We start from the raw sequence: 21844 nt of genomic DNA, 5'->3' as shown, positions 1-21844 counted from the left end.
CAGCAACAATCCATGAGAGATGCCTGATCTAATACACTATGGGGGCTTGTCTTCAGTATGAAACAAAGGTGTGTATTTAACTCAAGTTAGCTGACAATTTTCACATGAGTTAGCAGGTCAAGTTAAAGAGTAGGGACCTGCTAACTCATGTGAAAACTACACTTTGCCTTGTCCTCTTTAGGATTTTACCTCGTGTTACCAACCAAATGTTAACAAAGTAGAGTTCAGAACACACCTTCTTCCTAGTGGAGACAAGGCCTACTAGATGGATCACGTATCCACAGCTGAGATCAGGAGTGAGTACATGGGTGGAAGGATAGCAACACATTACCATTGACTCCAATGCTAACAAATAATGCTTATTCTTAGCTGAAATATCAGGACCCAACAGTTTTAGCTAAGGTTGTTTATTTTTCTCATGGTGCTAACAACAGGTCTAATGTCATGTCTGGTAGATCAATCTCCAAGAAGGCTCTTCTGAACTGGCCAGCGAATCACTAACTGGGTTAACCACTACTGCAATCTCTGCTTTAGCAATACCTATTATAGAACAAAGTGAGTAACAGACTTAGAGACACCTAAATGAAGATCCATCTTTTTAAGAATGGATTTAAAATAGGGCATAGATATGGGTTAAACATGGAGCATAGTTGCATGGATATGGAAACCCAATCAACAGGAAGATCTATGTACACCTCGTCAAAACAAAAAAGAGCCCCATATTGCAGCTAGTGTGCTGCTATCACACCATATAGAGATACAGCTATCTTTTTGTATTATGGGCTTTATACTAACAGAGGGCATAATAACAAGCCCTAAGTTTATTGTTCTATTTCACTATGTTCTGAATATAGCTGACCATAAATCAAGTCTTATGGTTTCCATCAATTTTTTGAAAAATATGGATTTGCTCAATTACGAATGAAAGTGTTAAAAATGAGCTTTAATTGCAAGACATCTTTCAAGTGCAGTTATATATACATACAAAGTACTCCACATATACACATGTACCTAGGCAGAACTGCTATGATAAACGTATTAAAAATCTCAGCAGTGGTTATTCTTAATAGTAATTTATTAACTTCAAATTTTAGGAAAATGAGGTAGAGTGAGGAGTAACCATGACTTACTTTTCAAATACTAATCAGGTCAGGTGTGTGGGGCAAAATTAGCTCCCAGTTCAAAGATTCACAGATTGCAAGGCCAAAAGGGACCATTATGATCATCTAGTCTGACTCCTGTATAGCACAGTCCATGGAACTTGCCCAAAATAATTCCTAGAGCAGATCTTTGAGAAAAACATCCAGTCTTGATTTAAAGATTGTCAGTGATGGAGAATCCACCACAATCCTTGGTAAATTGTTACCCCTTATTTCTAATCTGAATTCATCTAGTTTCATCTTCCAGCCATTTGATCACATTATACTTTTCACTGCCAGACGGAAGAGCTCATTATTAAAGATTTGTTCTCCATGTAGATACTTACAGACAGTAATCAAGTCACCCCTTAACCATCTCTTTGTTAAGCTAAATAGATTGAGCTTTTAAATCTATCACTATACGTAGGGCCCTACCAAATTAACAGTCCATTTTGATCAATTTCATGGTCATAGGATTTTAAAAAAATCGTAAATTTCATGATTTCAGCTATTTAAATCTGAAATTTCACAGTGTTGTAATTGTAGGGATCCTGACCCAAAAAGGAGTTTGAGGGGGTGTCACAAGGTTATTGTAGGGGGGGTTGCAGCACTGCTGGTGGCGACACTGCCTTCACAGCTCAGCAGCTGGAGAGCAGTGGCTGCTGGCCAGGCGCCCAGCTTTGAAGGCAGGGCTGCTACCACCAGCAGCGTAGAAATAAGGATGCTATGGTATGGTATGGCATGGCCACCCTTACCTCTGCGCTGCTGCCTGCAGAGCTGGGCCCTCAGTCAGCAGCCACCACTTTCCGGACACCCAGCTCTGAAGACACCAGCACAAAGTAAGCGTGGCATGGTATGGTATCGCCACCCTTACTTCTGTGCTGCTGGTGGGGTGCTACTTTCAGAGCTAGGCGTCCAGCCAACAGTCGCTGCTCTCTGGCCTCCTAGCTCTGAAGGCAGTGAAGTAAGAGTTGCAGTACTGCAACCCCCCTGCAACTCCCTTTTCGGTCAGGACCCCGAATTTGAGAAACTCCAGTCTCCTCTGTGAAATCTGTATAGAATAGAGTAAAAGCAGACAAAAGACCAAAGACCAGATTTCACAGCATTTTTCATGGCCACGAATTTAGTAGGGCATTTTTTCTAATCCTTTAATTGTTCTTGTGGATTTTCTCTGAAACCTCTCCAATGTATCAACATCCTTCTTGAACTGTGGGCACCAGAACTGGACATCAGCGGTTGCACCAGTGCCAAATATAAAGGTGAAATAATCTCTTGATTCCTACTTGAGATTCCCCCCGTTTCTGCATCTCAGGATGGAATTAGCTCTTCTGGCCAGTGTGACGCTTGGAACTCAGATTCATATGATTATCCACCACAACCCCCAAATCTTTTTCAGAATCACTGCTTCCCAAGATACAGTCCCTCTACATTCTTTGTTCCTAGATGTATATATTTATAGTTAGCCATATCAAAATATATTATTTGCTTGCACCCAGTTTAACAAACAATCCAACTCGCTTTTTAAAAATAAAAAAGCCATCAAGTTACTTTGACTGGGTCTATTTTCCATAAACCCTCCTTGATTTGCTTTAATTACATTATCCTCCTTTAATTCTTTATTAATTGAGTCTCGTATCAGCCACTCCATTATTTTGCATGGGAACAATATCAGACCGACGGGCCTGTAATTACCCAGGTCATCTCATTACCTTTGTTTACACCTGTACATCTTCACTGATGCCAATGGGGTTATATGAGTCTAAAAAGAGCATAATTAGATAGACCATCATATAATTGCCAGTGATTTTGGAAAAAAGTGATACTGGATTATTTTTAGTTTGCTTTTCAGATCTTCTTTTAACTGATTATGCAATGAACATGTTTGCAATTTGTTACACAGCCCCCCTACCCATATATTTTAAATGTTTTGCTTGCATGGCCAGTTGGGCAAAGAGAAGTGCTTTGCAGCGTTTTAGCTTTAATTCACCCTGAGGAGCCTTGACAATAATTCTGAGTTTGAGGAACAGTCATCACTCGAGAGCATAATTTTATTTCTTCAGAAGTCTCTCCTTGGTTTGCCCTGCAAAAAGTGAAAGCAATGCTTTCTTTGAGCTCTTATGCAGACAGCTTTGAGAACGTTTTCTTTAATACTGCATGAAAGGTCTTCCCCACTTGAAGCATAATAATGTGCTTAAAATATACTTAGTAATACCCTCTGGCTAAGAAAAATGTTTCCAACTCCTATACTTAAAAAAAGAAAATATCCATTTAGAAGCTTATTTTGACTTTTTGCCCAGGATCAATTGCAAAGTGCTTCTGTTTAGAAAGGATAGTTCAGCCAAAATTCAACTTGTTTTTCAGGACTAAGGAACTTACAAAAAATAAAAGCCATACTAAATCAATCAGAATTCTGCTTTATTCCGTAAAAGCATGTGTGTGCGTGTACAAGCTAGCACCTCCCGGTCAGGAAAATTTTCCTGTAGCACTCCGTACTCGAACCCATATCTGGCATCATGGTTACAAAGGAAGATTGCAATGCTGTAATAAGAAGGCACAGAATGAATACGCTGTGCTGATACCTTGGTAACTTTTCAAATAACTTTATGCCTAATCAGTTTCCACCAGTATTTGCAGTAGAGGCCCTGAATCTTCGCTCCCTTACATCAGTTTTACACTAATATAACTCCATTCATGTCAGAGTTGTGCTTAATTTACATCAGCAGCAGTGAGAGAAGAATCAGGCCCACTGGTCTTGAAAATAATCACATACTACATACCAATCTACCCATGAAAAAGGCACCTAAAATAGCCGGAAAGAAAAGCGATATTCATCTTATTTCCCAGACCAGAATAAAACGTACAAAATTGAGAGAGAGTTAAGAGAGTGACCCTGTGGGGTGCTCAGTACGGTTAGTTTCAGATGATGTCGACAGGTGCTGAGGATGCTCGGTACCAGAGATGGTAAAAAAAAAAAACAAAAAAACAACCACCACACAAACAAACCAAAACAAACACCTCCCCCTCCCCCACGAATCACAATCCAGCCAATGGCATTGAAAAATTGCTTTTCAACAAAACATTTCGGTGAATTTTTTTTTCCATTTCTCACAAAATTTTGTTGCAAACCTCAAAAAGCCTTTTTTGGGAGAGTGTGTGTGTGTGTGTGGGGGGGGGGGGGGTGGAGGGGTGCGGGGGCAGTTTTCCTAGCCAGCTGTCCTTTGCACCTCACAGGATCGGGTCCTGTCTGGCAAGTGTTGCATCCCACAGACTAGATTTTCAAAAGCTCACCTCTAAATGTGTGTGCACAGCTGTGCAGGTACATTTCCCTGCCAGCACCGATGACAGAATATAGGCATCTGGCTAGAACTGTGGGTACATAGATTCCTTGGGGCAGTTTTCCAAACAGGGCATGTGTGCAAACGAATGTGTATGTGTGTACAATGACACACCTATCTAGTGCACCACAACTACTGGCAACTGAAGACATAAACTGAGTAACTGTATGCCGAAAGGGCCAATTTGTCATCTGCATAGGCAAATACTTGATTTGCATGAACATTTGTAGAAACAGTCAGCAAATCAGCTGTGCAACTGCATGCCTAATCTGCTAGAAAAGCTGGCTTTTAAATTCTATTGTTGGATACTGTTTAGTCCACAAAGTTAGAGACTGTGCTGAGATCCTTGAAAAACTAGGTTGGATTCTTGATGAGCAATGAAGATATACCTAATTTTTTCTATTCATACTTGTTTCTCTGTCCATTGATTTCTACTTGCCCTTTGTTTCTCTGGTTCTTGGCCATCTCAACTCGCAAAGTCTGACCCCTGAGGCTTAAGCCTTTCAAAGAGGATACAACACTCTCAGCAGTCATTTTATCCGTGTAATCAAGAAAAGCCCGGCCCTGTGCTCCCTGCCAACTGAGCCGCAACGGGGATGCATGGAATTCTCGTAAAGCACTTTTTAACTCACTCACTCTTGTGCCTGGAGGTATATTACCTACATAGACAGTGGTGAGTGCACCATGTGTCTCTGATTTGGTACTTAAAGAATCATTTCCAACATGATGCTGTCCAATTTGGGCCGAGGTGGACTCAGTTTGCAGTTTTGTATTTCCAGTCTTGGCATTTTCATCGGAGTCTGCTGGTTTCCTGGCGTTTGGAAAGTCTGGATGTTCGTCTTTCAGGATAACATCTTTGCCTGCCTGCTTCTCTCTATAGCGAAGATTCTTTAGGATTGGGATTCTTTCCAGCATCTCGTAGCTGATCTAAAAAATTAACAGAAACAAGTTTGAGGGTGTTTTTTTTTAATTAACCCAACATATAAGGTCAGATCAGACTCTGATCTCGTTTTGTCATCATCCTTCAAAGTGCCCAGAGCATTCAACAAACTTTACTAACTGTGTGGCTGACTTCTGAAGTTACTCCATAAACATACGTGGCAGGGCAACAAAAAAACACTAGTCACTATGCAGGCTGCACAATGCAGATCCAGCAGAAAATAACCAACCAACCCAGAGCTACTGGACTTTGGAATTTGCTGACTTGTGCATGTTCGGATTTGCAACCTTAATGTTGCATCAGTACAAGATTCTGCATATGACGTATATTATGTGTGTTAAAAATCTAACACGGACTGCATCCCCCATGCTTCCCTCATGGAAATTGGCCGAAACTGTGTTAACGTTTTTCTCTGACAAGTCATCTGGCCCTGCCCCCAAAATTTCTCTTCCATCATTTCTCCCCATCACAGGCACAGCCCCCTTTCTGTTGCATTCTGAGTGGCCTCGCGTGTTTTCCTCTTTCCATCCCTCTCAAAGTCAGTGGGGTGGGGATGGTCTTCTCCTTCCCTGCCAGGATCTTTAGGGGCAGCTGGGCTTTAGAAAGAGGCCTGCTCTCTCTCCATCATGCCCCAGTTATCATAAGCCTCATCAGCAGAGGTCCAGGAAAGACTCCTATTCTCACTGCTGAATGCTACCAGTCTGGGCCATGAAAGGGCCTAGGCTGCAGCCCACGACTCAAGAACTCTCTAGTTACTGTATAACATGGCTGGGCTCTCAGCCTCTGAATTGTAGCAAAGCCATTGCAGTAGTTGGAAGGAAAAGGGGCACTGCTTGCTTGGCTGTTGATGAGGTTGCGGACAAGCAAGATGTTTACCTTCCAGGAGATCTGCCCCCCGAAATTAGTGGGGTGCCAGGGCACCTTGTTGACTCCACCTCAGTGAACTTCAAGGGAAAAAGGGCCAGCCAGCTGCCAAGAAGTTGCTGGTGGTAGATGAGAGCAGGTTGGGCACCAAGGCCCACCTAGGGTATAGGGGAGGCAATTCAGCAGAGGTCTCTCCAGTGTTTGCACATGCCTCTGCAGGATTTCAGGTTTGTGAACCTCAAAGAGTTTTACTTTCAGGCTCAGACCAAAAGTCAGGCCTGGTTTCCTCTTGTTTTGGCCTAATAGTTCATATATGACCCAGTGATAGAATGAGAACAATTAGTTTAAAACAGAGGCTGCCTCCATTCTGGCCCCACATGGGTCGGGAGTAAAAGTTGCTGGAATTGGGCCCTGTAGCGGGGCAGTTACCCTGCTCTGGTGGACAAGGCTAGGCTGATTGGGGAAGCAGCCACAGCTGGGGCCACGCCCAATCAGTCCACAGCTGGCCCTATAAAGGGGCTGTGAGCCAGGAGCTGACAGTCTCTCTCCAGCCTTGGAGGGAGAAGGATCTAGCTGCCTGGGAGAAAAGGGTACCTGAAGCGGAGCAGGGCTGGGGAAAGGCAAGAGGTGCTCCAGCCTGGAAACTCCCCAGGCTGCAGGTCTTGTTAAAGGCCCAAGGCAGCTACTGGGGCTAAAGAGGTGTAAACGTGGGGATGGGCAGAGGAAGCTGGTCCAACCCCCTTTGCTGATGATGAGTGGCCATTATGGACTGCAGTTTGCCCCAGTGAGAGGGGGCTAGCTGACAATTGGCAGTAGACACTGAGGCAAAGTGGGCTTAGGGGATGGGGGTTCCCCTGGGAGGGGAGACCCAGAGTGTGGGGGTACTGCTGGGGCAGAACCCCAAGGTAAAGGGCACTGGGGTCTGAGGGGGACATGGGGGCTTGAGGCAGGCCAGTAGAGGGCGCTCTGAGGCTGGAAAAGAGCTAATTCCCAGATGACCAGCAGGAGGCGCTGCGCCGGTGAGTCTCAACCTTGCTACAGGCCCTTAACAAGTAAACTTTTTTTTTTTTTTTTTACTGTACTGTAATTCTTCTAGAAGCTAACACAAGCTGGCAGTTCACAGATGTACATGTTTCCATGGGAGCCTTAGTACTCTGAAAGGTACATGCCATTTTCATATTTTGAGGAGTTATGACGGCTGATTCTTGGAGAGATGCATTTTTCTCCACCAAATACTTTCAGATTGCTGAAACGGACGGCAGCTTCCCCTGAGCCGGGCAATATGACATTAGACTAATGGCTGAAGCCATCTTACTATGTTTTTCCTGGCCAACAATTAGGAACATTTGTTGTCCTCTGTCAAGTTTCCATGTGAAATGCAAGCTCTATGCTAGTTAAACCAAACAGGAAAAACATTTTTCTACACTCATGTAACTAATCGCTCCTGTACCCAGAAACAAGCCCAGCCAATTATGAACCAACTGTACAGTTTCTTTCACCCTAAAGTCAAACTTAGCTCAAAACATACATCCAGAAGCTTTATTTAGAAAGATCAACACTACCAAGGGCAAACCTTCACCTCTTCACACAACCTGCGTACATGGGATGGGCACTGGGATGGGCAAAGAATTCCCAGGCCCTTCAGGACACTCTGTGAACAAGACCAAATTAAAGCAATCCAGAGCCATGGGGATACCCCCCAAAGGGGACATCCCCGCTGGCTGCCAGGACCAACCCCCAGCTCTGACATGGCCCTAGCTCTCCGGGGGCGGGGGGGGGGGGGACAACAGGTTTCAGAGTTAAAATTAAATGGGGCAGTTCCTATCTCTTGGCTGACTGCAAACTCCAGGAGGCACCAGTTATAGTCGGGTGAGGTTTTCAAGCTTCTCTTTGTTTCCATGAGGGAAACTTTCTTTTTCAAATGAACCCTGGGATTCTGAATTCATTATGTGACTGGGCTGTAGTACCCATACCTTAGTACAATGGACACTATAGAGTATTCCCTACAGCTTCCCCCTTGCACCAGTAGATCTCACACTGAGATCTCCTAGATGAGCTTATCACCAGTGTAAGTGAGACAAGTCCTCATAGCTGAAAATCCACCCTGTCCTGCCCCGCAACCACCCTTCCTACTGGTGATGTATACCACCATAGTAGGATATGGGGATATACCACAGCTCCCCATATCCTACTACCCCTCCACCCCTGCCCATGCCAAAGAACCACCCTCGTTCCGCTGCCCATTTCATGCCCATGACGGGAGCAGGGCAACACAATTTGCCCAACGGATGTAGTCCTAATCCTATGGGAGTCTTGCTGGTCACTTCAGGGGGAGTGCAACCAAAATTTCTAACTCCTCCACCAAAAAAGAAAAAGAGGCAGTTTGGGGTTTCAGTGTATGCATCCAACAAACCCATTTGTGGAGCGGCTGGGCGGCTAGGGAGGAGAAGGGAAATAAGCTGTTTGCTCTGTTGTAAAATACCAAAGAAGTAGGACAATGTGTTGCTAATTATAATCATGCAAAAGCTACTTTTGTCTCGAGGGCTGCAGTGATTTGTTTGGAAGTGGAGGGAATCCAAGGACAGTCTCCTCCATGCTGTCCATTTCCTGGTTTGACACGTGCAGGAACTTCCCAGCCTCATCTAGTGGTTAAAGCACAGAACTGAGACTTGGGTTCTACTTGGATGGTCATTGGCTCGGTAGGTGGTCTGGGTAAGTCATTGAATCTCCCTCTGTAAAATGGTGATAATTTATTCACCTGAGATCTCTCTGCATCATGGGCGTGCAAAAAAGGGGGCAAGCAGGGTCCCAGTCACCCCCTCCAGTCGGGGGGGGGGGCACAGAACTGTTCCGGGGCAAGGAGAGCGAACTCCTCGGGCCAGGGCGGGAGATGCCAGCTCCTCTGGCCCTGGGCCCGTGGGGGCGGATTCAGCTCTTCCAGCTGCTGGGGGAAAGTGAGCGCCACCAGCTGCAGGGGGAGGGGGAAGAAGGGGAACCAGCTCCTCCGGCCCCGGGGCCGTGGTGTTCAGAAGGACTAGTGAGGGGACAGACTGGAACGGGGGCTGAATGGGAGTGAGGGTGCAGAGACATGGGGATGGGGGGTAGTGAGTGCAGGGCCATATGGGAACAGGGGGCAGGGGAAGCAGGACCACATGGGGATGGGGACGGCTGAGTGGGGGTGCAGGGCCACATGGGGACAGGAGCAGATGTGCCTGACTGATTGACCCCTAGCCTCTCCCAGCGTCTGCATGAGGGAGGCTCCCCATCCCCTAACAATCCCTCCCCACCCCCCATCCCCAAAAACCTGTTCCATACTTCTCCCACTCTCACCCAACAACCCTCCACTTTCACTTTCCAGCAATTACTTCTCTCTCCCTCAGCTCTTCTGTTACCCTTGACTCCCCCAAGCCTTTGCACTGCTTCCGAGGGGTGCAGGAAATACATTTTTATATTGTAGCTTAAATGATTTCTTACTCAAAGTTCTGTATAAATATGCCTAGTAAGGAATCTATTTGTCAAAAAACATTTCCTCAATCTTTTTTGTTGTCTGTATTGTTACAAACATTCTTGTGGACAGATATTTTGAAATTAATTACGAAAATAATTGAAACTGGCATAATTACATTGTGTTATTTTGACAAATAAAATATGCAGAATTTTAAAATATTGTGTGCAGAATTTTTAATTTTTTTGGCACAGAATTCCCCCAGCAGTAAATTTTGCTAAGGGACAGATTTACAAAGTAATTAGGTGCCTAAGGATGCAGCTAAGTGCCTATTAAATGTGTTGGTGCCAAACTCCCACTTAACTCCAATGGGAGTTAAGTGTTTAATGGAATTTTCAGAAGCACCTAATATGAACCACACAGCAATTGTAGCAGGGCAAGTAGCAGTTTCTAGCCATTTCATTGGCTCAACAAGGTACCTAAGTGTTGTCCAAAGCCTTACGCATTAAGTCCTTCAACTAGAGTCTGATCTCATTTAGGTTCCATCCTACACCACTGTAGCAAATGGCAAAACGCTCATTGACTTTAATGGTGCAGGATCGGACCTTTACATTGGTGCTGACGGAGTTACACCAGTGCACACTGGGATCAGAATCTGGCCCACATCCTTTATAGCATAGCTTCCCAGTGATAGGAGGGTGGTGGGGAGACGACTTTGTACAATGTGCCCATTTGATATTACTGTTTTCTTCTGATTCAGAAGCAGGCTGTCCCATATCATAGGGCTATTTCTGCCCTCAGTTACATTCCCTCTCGCCCCCAACCTTATACCAAGTTCCCCCTCCCCAACCCCACAATTTGTTTCTTTAGCAGGAACCCTTTTGCTGTTTGTCAGGCTTTGTCTACACTGGAACTTTGTCGGCAAAACTTTTGTCCTCAGGAGTGTTTAAAACTTTTGTCCTTCGGGGGTGTGTTTTTTTCTGACAAAAAGCACTTTGTCGGCAGGAGCGCTCTCCTGCTGACAAAGCTGCCACCGCTTGTTGAGGGTGGAAGTTTTTTGTCGGCGGGAGAGCTCTCTCCCGCCGACAAACAGCGGCTACACTGCGTGCTTTTTAACAGCACGGCTGTGTTGCTAAAAAGTGTGTAGCGTAGACACAGGTTCTCTCTCAAACTCTCAACAACAGAAGCATAAATACGTTCTAAATCTTTTCTGTTTTTAAAAAAGCTGAATGAAATTGCTGTTCTTTTGCACTAACTATTCTCATCTCCCCCTCCACTACCCCAACTATATATAATTATATTAATTACTCTGGTTATTTTGTGTTTTTTTTTTTAAAGTAAAATGCAAAGAACTGTGACAAAGACTGACAAATACCTAGTCACAGATCCCAGCTGCCACCAGAAAAAGCGCGTTACCTCATGCATTTAGGGTTCTCCTTAGAGACATGGGGCTAGATTTTCAAAAGAGCTAACAGCTCCCATTGTGGCATTTAAATAAGTTGCCAGGTTTTCAAGAGGGATCAGCTCCCATGTCAGCACCTGAATCACATGGCTAAACTTCTCAACTTCTAGCAGCTTCCATTGTTTTCCAAAGGGCCTGTGTATAAAGATAGAGCTAGACAAGAAGTTACTGCTGACTCAGCATTTCTAGAGCACTTAGCACTAGAGACAGGACAGGGTAGGGCTGATTCTGTTTACACTTACACTGGTGTAAGTCAGAAGTGGCTTCTTTGAAGTGAATAATGCTACGTTAGTGTTAAACTGGTGTAAGTGGAGGAGAATTGAGCCATATTGTACCTACTGTATACCGTCAGGCACTACTAAAGGATCCAAAAGTCCTTCAAAGACATTGAATGATCATTTCTGTGATACCAATCCCAGCATTTTGTTATGTTTTCCTTGCATGCAACACATTTCTTTTCATTACAACAAATATCTTGGCCACAACCACAAACCGTGTTGCAAAACGCAGGCTGTGGTGAAAATCTGTTGGGCCAGGTATTCAGCTGGTATAAATTGGTATCATTCATGGAGCAATGCCAATTTACAGCAGGTGAGGCTCTGAATCATTACTTTTTCCTCCACTTTTCCAATAATCAAAGTGGTAAGAAACCCTGAAACCTGTTTGAGCATTGCATTTAACTTTAATTTTTGTGGTGTGCATTGTTTGACGCATACGTTTCTCATCCTGCCTCTCAATTTTAAGAGCACGCACAGTGTATGAATGCTGAAAACAGAGGTGTTTGCTAACAGCTACTCGCCTAACAGCTTCTCACCAAATTAAGGACATCTCCCAGGGCAATGCTTAGCCGTAGCCTAGTGTTTGCAAGCAGGAATACCCTACTTTATATAAACCCTTAAGCCATTGTTGTCTTTGCTTGAGCAAGCCATGTTTCTGAAGAGTGAACTTTTGTTACAAGGCAATTTACACATCTCACAGACATCCCTTACTAAATACACTTAAACTACATTCCATTGACAAAACATCCTGTTTAGAAGATGAGTCTTTTATCCACTACCTCTTGGCTAATTTATTTTTGCTCAGAGATACAGGAATGCAATGGCAAAGCCAGGATTTGAAGGAGGAGAAAAGGATGTAGGATTGGGAGTCATGAGCTTCTGGACAAACTCTTAAATAACCACAACAAAATCCTGTAGTTTTAAGACCTGCAGATTAACTAGACCTCCCAGCTCTGAGACACTGCGTGTAGCAGTTATTCACAGGGAAATGCCCATAATGACAAGGTAACAAAAACAAGTACACATGTTACTTTGTTCCCAATGAATTAACAACCTGGAAATCTGTTGTCCTTTTAATTCTTTAGCTGTACCAGAAACATGGATGATTGTTACCACGCTGAGGAACAGAAATCTAAATATTCCTCTCCCCTCTCTGGATCTTGGTTCTCATTCATGTCTTAATAGCGCAAGTACTGATGATGTGTTAGGGAAGGGTAATATTACCACCACTGAATCGTAGGTGGTACAACTATACAAGCAGTAGCATTTTGGTACAGTATGTCTTCAATATCTTCCAAGTCCCTTCTTGTCCCATCATCCCCATGGCCAATGCAATCTTTTCCTGTGTCATTTCAAGTCCATCTGACCTCAGTTGTTAGCACTTCAGGACAGGGACTCTGGTCAAAACTATCAAGGTTGGGTCCGTATTACAATTTAGAGTCCTAAACAAGGGCTGGCTCCTGCAAGATGCTGAGCGCTCCTGGGAGGTGGGGAGTCAATGGGAGAAGGATATTCAGTATCCTGAGAAAGTGAGCCTTCAAAATGGCCTGATTTTCAGAGAAAATGAGCACTCCAAAATCTCTCTGAAATCCATGTGAGCTGTGGGAGCTCAACACTTTTGAAAATCAGGTCACCTTTATTTAGGTGCCCAAATATGGACAAGCCGCCTAAATTCAAGCACCAGCTTAGAAAATTTCGGCCCACGTCTTTTCTGTTTTGCCTCAAAAACAACAAAGCTCTATGACACAGCATACATAAGAGCTGTGTGTCTGTGTCTGTGTCTGTGTGAGAGAGAGACTAAAACTCCCCCCTCACCCCTTCTTCTAGCTCTTCGGTTATGAATAAACAGGAAAAAAAAATTGGTAGAATTAGGGCCTGATCCAAAGCCAACTGACGTCAATGAGAGTCCTTCCACTGACTTCCTTGGGCTTTGCATCAGGCACTAATTGCCGTTCTACTGAAAACATTCCTAATAGATGTATGTTAATATGTGGTGAAAACTATACAGTCCATGCTTATAACACATGAGAGAAGAGACAAACAGTAATAATACAGTCAAATCAAGCAATGATCATAGAATATCAGGGTTGGAAGGGACCTCAGGAGGTCATCTAGTCCAACCCCCTGCGCAAAGCAGGACCACTCCCCAACTAAATCAATGATGGGAAAACAGGTAAGCACATCCAAGTGTGAACACCACCATTGAAAAGAAAATGGTTTCTGACACAGCATAGAAGTAGTATGGTTTGGTAAAATATGTCTGAGCAAGTTACAAATGTGAACAGATGGAAGTGCCTTAAGTGCTGGTAAGCCTTTGTCCCAAACGCTGTTATATGGCTGGTCTTTAATCTCTCTCTGATAAGTGAAGGAAAGAGAAGAAATGAAAAGACCACATCCATTTTGATACACAGGTTAGCTAGAGACTAACCTCGTCTGTGAGAGTGTCAAAAGCAGCACAAAGATTAAAGGACTTTTCAAGAGATTTTGTCTTCTCCAGACCTTTGCAGATTTAGCTGGCGAAGGGAAGTGGAGAGAAATGTTAGCAAGGTAATTTATTGAGGCTGAATTCCGACATGAAGGGAGAACGTGATCAAAGCCATGCTGGCAAGATGGATGGGGCACAAGAGCTGGGACTTCAAACAATTCCGTTAAATGAGCTTGAGTATAAGAAAATCTCCATGTGAAATATTTCAATTATGAAACGCACTAACACAAAAGGAGCTTTCGTTAACTCACCCACAACCAGGTTAGAATACTCCTTCGTGATAGAAAAATAAAGAGAGTGGGTGGAGTTATTTATTGCAGATAAGTTACTTTACAAGTTTAGCCCTTTTTTTGGTTTGCAAAGTGTTTGCCAACTGATCCTGGCTTCTACCAAAGTACTAATTTCTTACAAGTATTTCCTGGATAGTTTATGCAAACAACAATTTGCTATTCATTATCTGTCGTGTGCAAATTGTCACTTAAGGCATATGGTGTTGTTTCTGCTGACTTGAGAAAGACAAGATGGGTGAGGTAATCTCTTTTATTGGACCAACTTCTGGTGGTGAGAGAAGCAAGCTTTCAAGGTGACACAGAGCTCTTCTCCAGGTCAGAGGACTTAAGACTTTTAAAGAGGAAAACAATAAAAATCAGATTACAAATAAAGCCCTTTCCAATATGAACTTTCAGACAAAATCATTTGTGTGAACATTTGTGAAACTGTTTGGATTTGTGAACATCTCTGTGAAAAAAGTGGTGATCATCCAAATTAGCAACCAACCAAAATAACTCCAGCAGCGTGGATTCATCATGTTGATGCACGAAAGTATTTAGAAATCCCTTTCTGCACTATTCAACAAGCTCGATCTATATATTATTTTAAAAATAAATCCCACACTTAACCACTAGCAGCAATGCAAAAACCAACATCCCTACCACTAATTCATAATACATACACTTATTTTTCCTGCGAAGATGGACTGGCAGACACTCCACTCTGGATTTATGGCATGAAGCTCTCCCTGCTGCATTGTCTCATGAAAAGGAACAGAATCCACTTCAACAGGTATTCATGAGGCAAGACGTACTCTGTGGGGCAGATCCTCGGATGCTGTCAGTTGTCATAGCTTTACTGACTTCAGCAGATCTATGACAATTTAAGCCATCTGAGAATCTGTCCCCATAGGACGCAACCTGAAATCTACACGATAGGACACCTCACCTGCAAACGCATGTCTCGTTTTTGCCACTACCATTTACAACAACCACACAGACACCTGAAAACAAAAGTGTCTTTGCTTATTTCCATTTTCCAAACATGTCCCTCACCTTCCTAGTGTTTCTAATACAACAGACGGCAACCTGATTCCACTTTCTTTACTTGTTTTTATTTCATCACCACCATCGGGAGGCCACGGGAATGTTCACATTGGCTATATACAGTGTTTGTTAGTTGGAGATGCAGTTTTCATAGCTATTCAGAGGATACACATTCCAGGAGGATTAATGATGTACAGAAGGAGAAGGTACATCATTAGTTTCAGAAGCAAGCATTTGGTACCAATAAATCATCGTCAGCGGAAGTAGCCTACCTTATGCCATATTATTCCTTGTGGTTTTGGTCGTTTGCAGCCTGTTTTAATGGTTCTTGTTGGAGTGAGGATGTAATCCACAGTTAAATCATGGTCATCAAGCAGCTCTTCTGCAATGTCAACCACCTACAACCAGAGGGAAGAGAAATTTGGTAAGTAATTAAAACAACCTCACCAGAACTGTGACTTTGCATGGAAAGTTTCATTCCAGACAGCTTCCCAGATACCAAAAATCTCTCACTTAAGATGACAAGATAAGCAGATTACACTGAAACAACCCCAGATCTAGACACAAGTCAGTCCTGCTCTGCAACTACTTAACTGTTACAACTGGAACTGAGTGACTACTTGATTTTTTTTCAGTTCAGGGGCTGAACTGAAAAATTTGTTTGGGGTTGATCCAAAGCTTACATTTTTGGGGATGTCCTCACTGAAATAAGAAACTGAAAAAATATTGTTTCATTCGAACTGAAATAGTATTTTTGTTTTGGTTTATTGCTTTGTTTTGGGGTGCCTTTTACCTTATTTTAATTTTCTAAAGGCATCAAGCTAGATTTCTGAAACAAAATGTTGGTTTGAAATGAAAAGTTGAAATGTCTCCTTCTGAAAAGGTTGAAACGAAGCGTTTTGACTTTGACTCCTCCCTCCCCCACCCACTGCTTCATTTTTTATTCAGACGAATTTGACCTCAATTTCCAAATAGTTTGACTCATCCTGAAACGGCATTTTGGGGCAAATAATTTGTCCCAAAAATTCCATCCAGTTCTAATCTCAGCTGCTCAATACACGCCTATAATGCAAGGTACTGAATGGTTGTAGATGTGCCTTCAGAGGTTCTTCAGCTCACCTGGCAGTCATGCACGATAGTAACTACCGGGGTGTCCTCTCTGATGGCTCCCATTGACATCATCATTGCATATTCCATATCTGCAAAACCTTCCCCTTTCCCAATTCTCCAACCTAAAATGTACCAATAAAAAGCGAGCTAGTTAATTAACACTGGAGGGCAACAGAGTGCAAGAGATGACAATAATTAAGCAGAATGCTTGTAAGAAGGCAACAGACGTCTGGCACATGAACCGATTCTGAGAGCCCGTCTGCACCAGGCTGGATTCAGGAGTCGGTACCGGTTAAGCCAAGTCTGAAGAAGACAGCTTAGGCTTCAGAAAGAGAGGACTGTCTTTTTTTTGCAAGTGAATGTAATGCTGATGAAAGGTCTTGCACGGACAGCTGCCGTACCGAGGTCACCCCCCAAATAGGTGGAGAATGGGAAGCTGCAGTGCAAGACCTTTATGCTGCTCCCCTCACCCAACAAGCCTCTGCTTTGTCCTGGAGGAACCATCTCTACAGGCAGAGAAGATCCGCCCTCATGACCGTTCAACTGAAAACACAATGCACCCAGAAGAACCCTGTTGAAGATGCACTGTGCACATACAACACATTGGCTGGTGTAACTCCACTATTAAACTCCCAGCAGAGGGAACAAATAGTGATGGCATCTTTGTAATGTAGACACCAGCCTTCAGAAACTGGAGTGAGACTACTAACGCTTCACATGGAAAGGGATTACCCTTAAATATAAGACAGAGAAATTGATATCTTGCTATCCCCCAAAACCTCCCCAACTCTAACATGTCTAACAACCTTTACCCCTACCTTTTTCAGAAACAGCGACCGATCCTACAACAACCAGGTCCACTTGGACTTTTGCGTCCAGACCTATAGGCACACTGTAATCCTTTACCCCCTAAGAAGAAAAACATGATTTTAAGGATGTTTCACTTCCAATTCAGTAAAACATCATCATCATTAAAAATAATCAAGCCTCTTTTGCTCAAACCAAATAAATAACCAAGCTCTGAAATGTCCCTTCCCATACACAGCCAATTATCAGAAGTCTGGGAAGTTATTCTCCAAACATCCAGCGAGTTAGAATTCTGCAATATATTTTCTGCTAAAATGTTGACACTTTGGGCATATTTCAATAGAAGCTGTGGCTTTTCAGCACTTCTGAAAACCAAGCTAGTTATTGAGCAGCCTAAATTTGTATTTGAAACCTAACATCAGGCTCCTATTTTTTGAAAATCTTGGCAGATGGCACGTAAGAGTAATGCATCGCTCCAGTCACAGAAGGATCACAAAGTGCGTTAAAAATTGTTAACAAATTAATCCTCACAATACATCTGTGAAATAGGGAAGTGTTAACTTTGGCTTACAAATGGGACAGCTGAAGTTTAGAGACTTGCTTGGGGGGAGGGATAGCTCAGTGGTTTGAGCATTGGCCTGCTAAACCCAGGGTTGTGAGTTCAATCCTTGAGGGGGCCACTTAGGGATCTGGGGCAAAATCAGTACTTGGTCCTGCTAGTGAAGGCAGGGGGCTGGACTCGATGACCTTCAAGGTCCCTTCCAGTTCTAGGAGATAGGATATCTCCATTAATTTTATTTATTTATTTATTACAGGCTTGTCTACATGGGGATTTATTCCTGATTAATTGTGTGTGCCGATGTAGAAGTGGCTTTAACTAAGGTGGAATAATGCAGTCTTATTTGGAATAAGGATGTCCACACACATAGGGCATGTCTACACTACAGCGGCACAATTATGGTGCTGCAGCTATGCTCTGGCACCATAGCATGGACACTTCCTCTGTGGACAGAAGGAAGTTTTCAGTCAACGTAGTTAATCCATCAGTAGCTAGGTCAACAGAACAATTCTTCCGCCGTCGGGGATTAGGTCCACATAACTACAGCTCTCAGGATTGAAACTGTTCACAGCCCTGAATGACAAAGCCAGGTCAATCTAATTTTAAAGTGTAGAGTAGGCCAGAGTTAATCAGGAATAGATAATTCGCTATCAATTCACACATTACCTTATTCTGGATTAACTTTTATGTGTAGACAAACTCTAAACTATTTTTCCCAGGTCATACAAGAAGCCTGTCTGTAGCAGAGCCAAGAATAGAATCTGGATCACCTGGCTACCTGTCTTATGCATTAGCCACTACACAGACTGTCTCTACACACCAGTTATCCCTCAATGCATGCTCCAGTATGACCCACATATTCTCCTGAACTTTCCTTCCTTGTCACATTTTGATATCTATGAGTCAACAGTGTGCACTTGTTTCCAAAAAGGCTAACGGCATTTTGGGCTGTATAAGTAGGAGCATTGCCAGCAGATGGAGGGACGTGATCATTCCCCTCTATTCGACATTGGTGAGGCCTCATCTGGAGTATTGTGTCCAGTTTTGGGCCCCACACTACAAGAAGGATGTGGAAAATTTGGAAAGAATCCAGCGGAGGGCAACAAAAATGATTAGGGGTCTGAAGCACATGACTTATGAGGAGCGCCTGAGGGAACTGGGATTGTTTAGTCTGCAGGAGAAAAGAATGAGGGGGGATTCGACAGCTTCTTTCAACTACCTGAAAGGGGGTTCCAAAGAGGATGGATCTAGACTGTTCTCAGTGGCACCAGATGACAGAACAAGGAGTAATGGTCTCAAGTTGCAGTGGCGGAGGTTTAGGATGGATATTAGGAAAAACTTTTTCACTAGGAGGGTGGTGAAGCACTGGAATGGGTTACCTAGGGAGGTGGTGGAATCTCCTTCCTTAGAGGTTTTTAAGGTCACGCTTGACGAAGCCTTGGCTGGGATGATTTAGTTGGGGATTGGTCCTGCTTTAAGCAGGGGGTTGGACTAGATGACCTCCTGGGGTCCCTTCCAACCCTGGTATTCTATGATCTCTGATGTAATGATGTCAAGCTGAGATACCTGAAGCAAGCCCTTCTACTTCAGAGCCTAGGGTATGGAGGTACATGTCACTGCCAAATGTAATGAACAGTTTTTCCCCCCCTCTCCTCTCTACAGCATTTGTTCAAGACAGATTTCTGGAGCTGTAGATACTCAGCACCTCTGAAAATCAGATCCAACGTGTCTCAACCTGGACACCCAAAAATGGGAGGCACTCAAAATGGGAGGGTTTCACTTCTTTAGTTTTGCCTTTGTTAGATATTTTTACTTTGAGATTAACTCAAGGTAATTCACATGTTTGTAAAGGATAAGGCAGACACTTGTCACACATCTGATCCAGGTGAGAAACCTTTGTTCTTTATGTTAGGTTGACACCCACAATAAAAAACAAATGTTTAAAGCCTAGAATAAAATAAGGCCAGTGAAGAACAACTCTTGGCTGAGTTTCTCCATCTGTAAAATGGAGAGAATAATATTTACTTGCCTATCTCCCAGAGGTGTGCTGAGGATTGTTTGTATTGTATTCTGTGAATGCAAGGTGCATGAGACGCATTACGACTTTATTCACTAGCAGAGGGGTCGGCAACGTTTGGCATGCGGCTCGCCAGGGTAAGCACCCTAGCGGGCCGGGCCAGTTTATTTACCTGCTGACGTGACAGGTTCGGCCCATTGCGGCCCCCCACTCGCCGCGGTTCGCCGTTCCAGGCCAATGGGGGCGGCGGGAAGCAGCGCGGGCGAGGGATGTGCTGGCTGCGGCTTCCCGCCGCCCCCATTGGCCGGGGACGGCGAACCGCGGCCAGTGGGGGCCGCGATCGGCCGAACCTGCTGCGTCAGCAGGTAAATAAACTGGCCCGGCCCGCTAGGGTGCTTACCCTGGCGAGCCGCGTGCCAAACGTTGCCGACCCCTGCACTAGCACCTGTCTGCCTGAAAAATAGCACTGACGTGATAGAAAGGTCATAGGTCAGATATGAGACTGGGCAGCAGGTCAAGAGAAAGTTATCTTTTGAATGACGTATAGTACAACTTCCAACTCTTACCACTTTTAATAAAATAACAGTCTTAAGAGAACTCTTAACAGAGACGCTCACTTTAGAGTTTCACACATTTTCAGTCCCCCAATTATATGTAGGAGTCTGTGTTTGGATTGATGTCTTAAAATGTAAAAAATTTAAAATTATTGGCCAATTAATTGAAAAATGCTATATTTTTGTTTTAAATTCTAGAAATAGGTAAAATAATACAGGATTCTGTAGCATACTCACTCAGCTATGGAATATGACATTTGTACACTAGGGGGCAGCAAAGCACCACTTTACTGTTTACAACAAAAAAAGATCCACTCAGAATTGTTTTTTTTCCCCACACATCAAGTGAGTGACAGAAATTAGTTAATTTGGATGCTTTTTGTTCATTTCCTTAAGAGTCAAAAGGATAAAATATCTGCCCTTAACCTCGCCCTCCCTCCCCCCAAAAAAGTATGAACCACCATAAACATTTTATTACCCAGATTAAGCAACCAGTTTTAAACATTAAATACTCTCCCCTCTAGGTTTTCTAAGCACAAAAGTTCAACTGTGCAAGAGAAGGCAGAAACACTATGTCAGACTCTGAGGTTTTTAAGTGTGTAAATACAGCCTCTGAAACTTTCTTGCGGTGATCCAGGTAAATAAAGCCATTGAGAATGAATATTTCTGCACTGAAAATCCAAAACAACAAAGAGCAAAGCGATGGTGCATCTCTAAATAGTTGTATGGTTCAGATGAATATGCAAAAAGTTGATGCTTATCCACACTTTTTGGGGAGGCAAAGCAAGGGCCGAAATCCTGTGAGCACCAGCTATCTGGTAACAGGCCTGAAACGTCCTGCTTCTGGTTAGGCTGGCATTACCGTGAGTATAGTCTTCTGCGTGTTAGTCCCAGGCCCAAACAGGGAGTGGAGGAGTGCATGAAAGTGAAAAATAACAAGGATAAAAACGTTCACTATACTTTTCTGAATCTCAACAATACATTTTGGTTCGCCTTTTCTCTTATTTGTGCTATGGTTGTGTCTGGAGATTGGGGCCCAACTGCGCTCATTCCACATTCATCTAGCAAGAGCTAGCCCATCGCTGAGCAATTTACAATCTAAAGACACAAGACAGAAATGAAATAGTATCATCTCTGTTCTTACAGAGCGGGAGCAGAGGCACGCAAAGATGAAATGGTTTGTCCAAGGCTACACAGTGAAGATCTCCCTAGCCTCAGTCCAGAATCATAACTGTAAGGCCTCTGCTCTGCTCTTTTGACATAGTTCCCCCCACTTCTGATACCTACTTGAGAGGTTGCACATATTCTCAGGATCTCTTTAGTTGCTCCTGGTGGTGGGACAATCTTATTAAACAGCCCAGTTCTCAGTCGCGGTGTTGGAACCAACAAAGTTTTCCTTGCCTGTGATAACAGAAACCATCAACAGTTACACGCCAGAATTAGGGGAGAGGCTTATTTTTCTTTAAATTTATAGAAAAAAAAATCCTTTACTGCCATATGTTTGAGCACAAAGACCAATGCTCCTCCGGGCAA

The 21844-nt window shown here is 43.5% G+C and overlaps 1 protein-coding gene across 1 annotated transcript in view; it reads right to left on the bottom strand.

Moving 5' to 3' along the window:
• Positions 1-4523: 4523 nt before the first annotated feature.
• Positions 4524-21844, bottom strand: part of LOC112108569 (methenyltetrahydrofolate synthase domain-containing protein) — a 21911-nt gene continuing 4590 nt past the window's right edge. Inside the window, exons 4-8 of the mRNA XM_029914243.1 lie at positions 21599-21712; positions 17193-17283; positions 16384-16496; positions 15537-15662; positions 4524-5401 (exon numbers count right to left, since the gene is read on the bottom strand). Coding sequence (XP_029770103.1) covers positions 4874-5401; positions 15537-15662; positions 16384-16496; positions 17193-17283; positions 21599-21712 — 972 coding nt within the window. The 3' untranslated portion in view covers positions 4524-4873. The remainder of the gene's footprint in view (positions 5402-15536; positions 15663-16383; positions 16497-17192; positions 17284-21598; positions 21713-21844) is intronic.

Source organism: Terrapene carolina, unplaced genomic scaffold (genome assembly GCF_002925995.2).
Source record: "Terrapene carolina triunguis isolate 2854851 unplaced genomic scaffold, T_m_triunguis-2.0 Scaffold33911, whole genome shotgun sequence".
In the NCBI taxonomy this organism is placed as follows: Eukaryota; Metazoa; Chordata; order Testudines; family Emydidae; genus Terrapene; species Terrapene triunguis.
The sequence above is the reverse complement of the archived record's forward strand: the minus strand, read 5'-3'. Positions and strand labels throughout refer to the sequence as shown.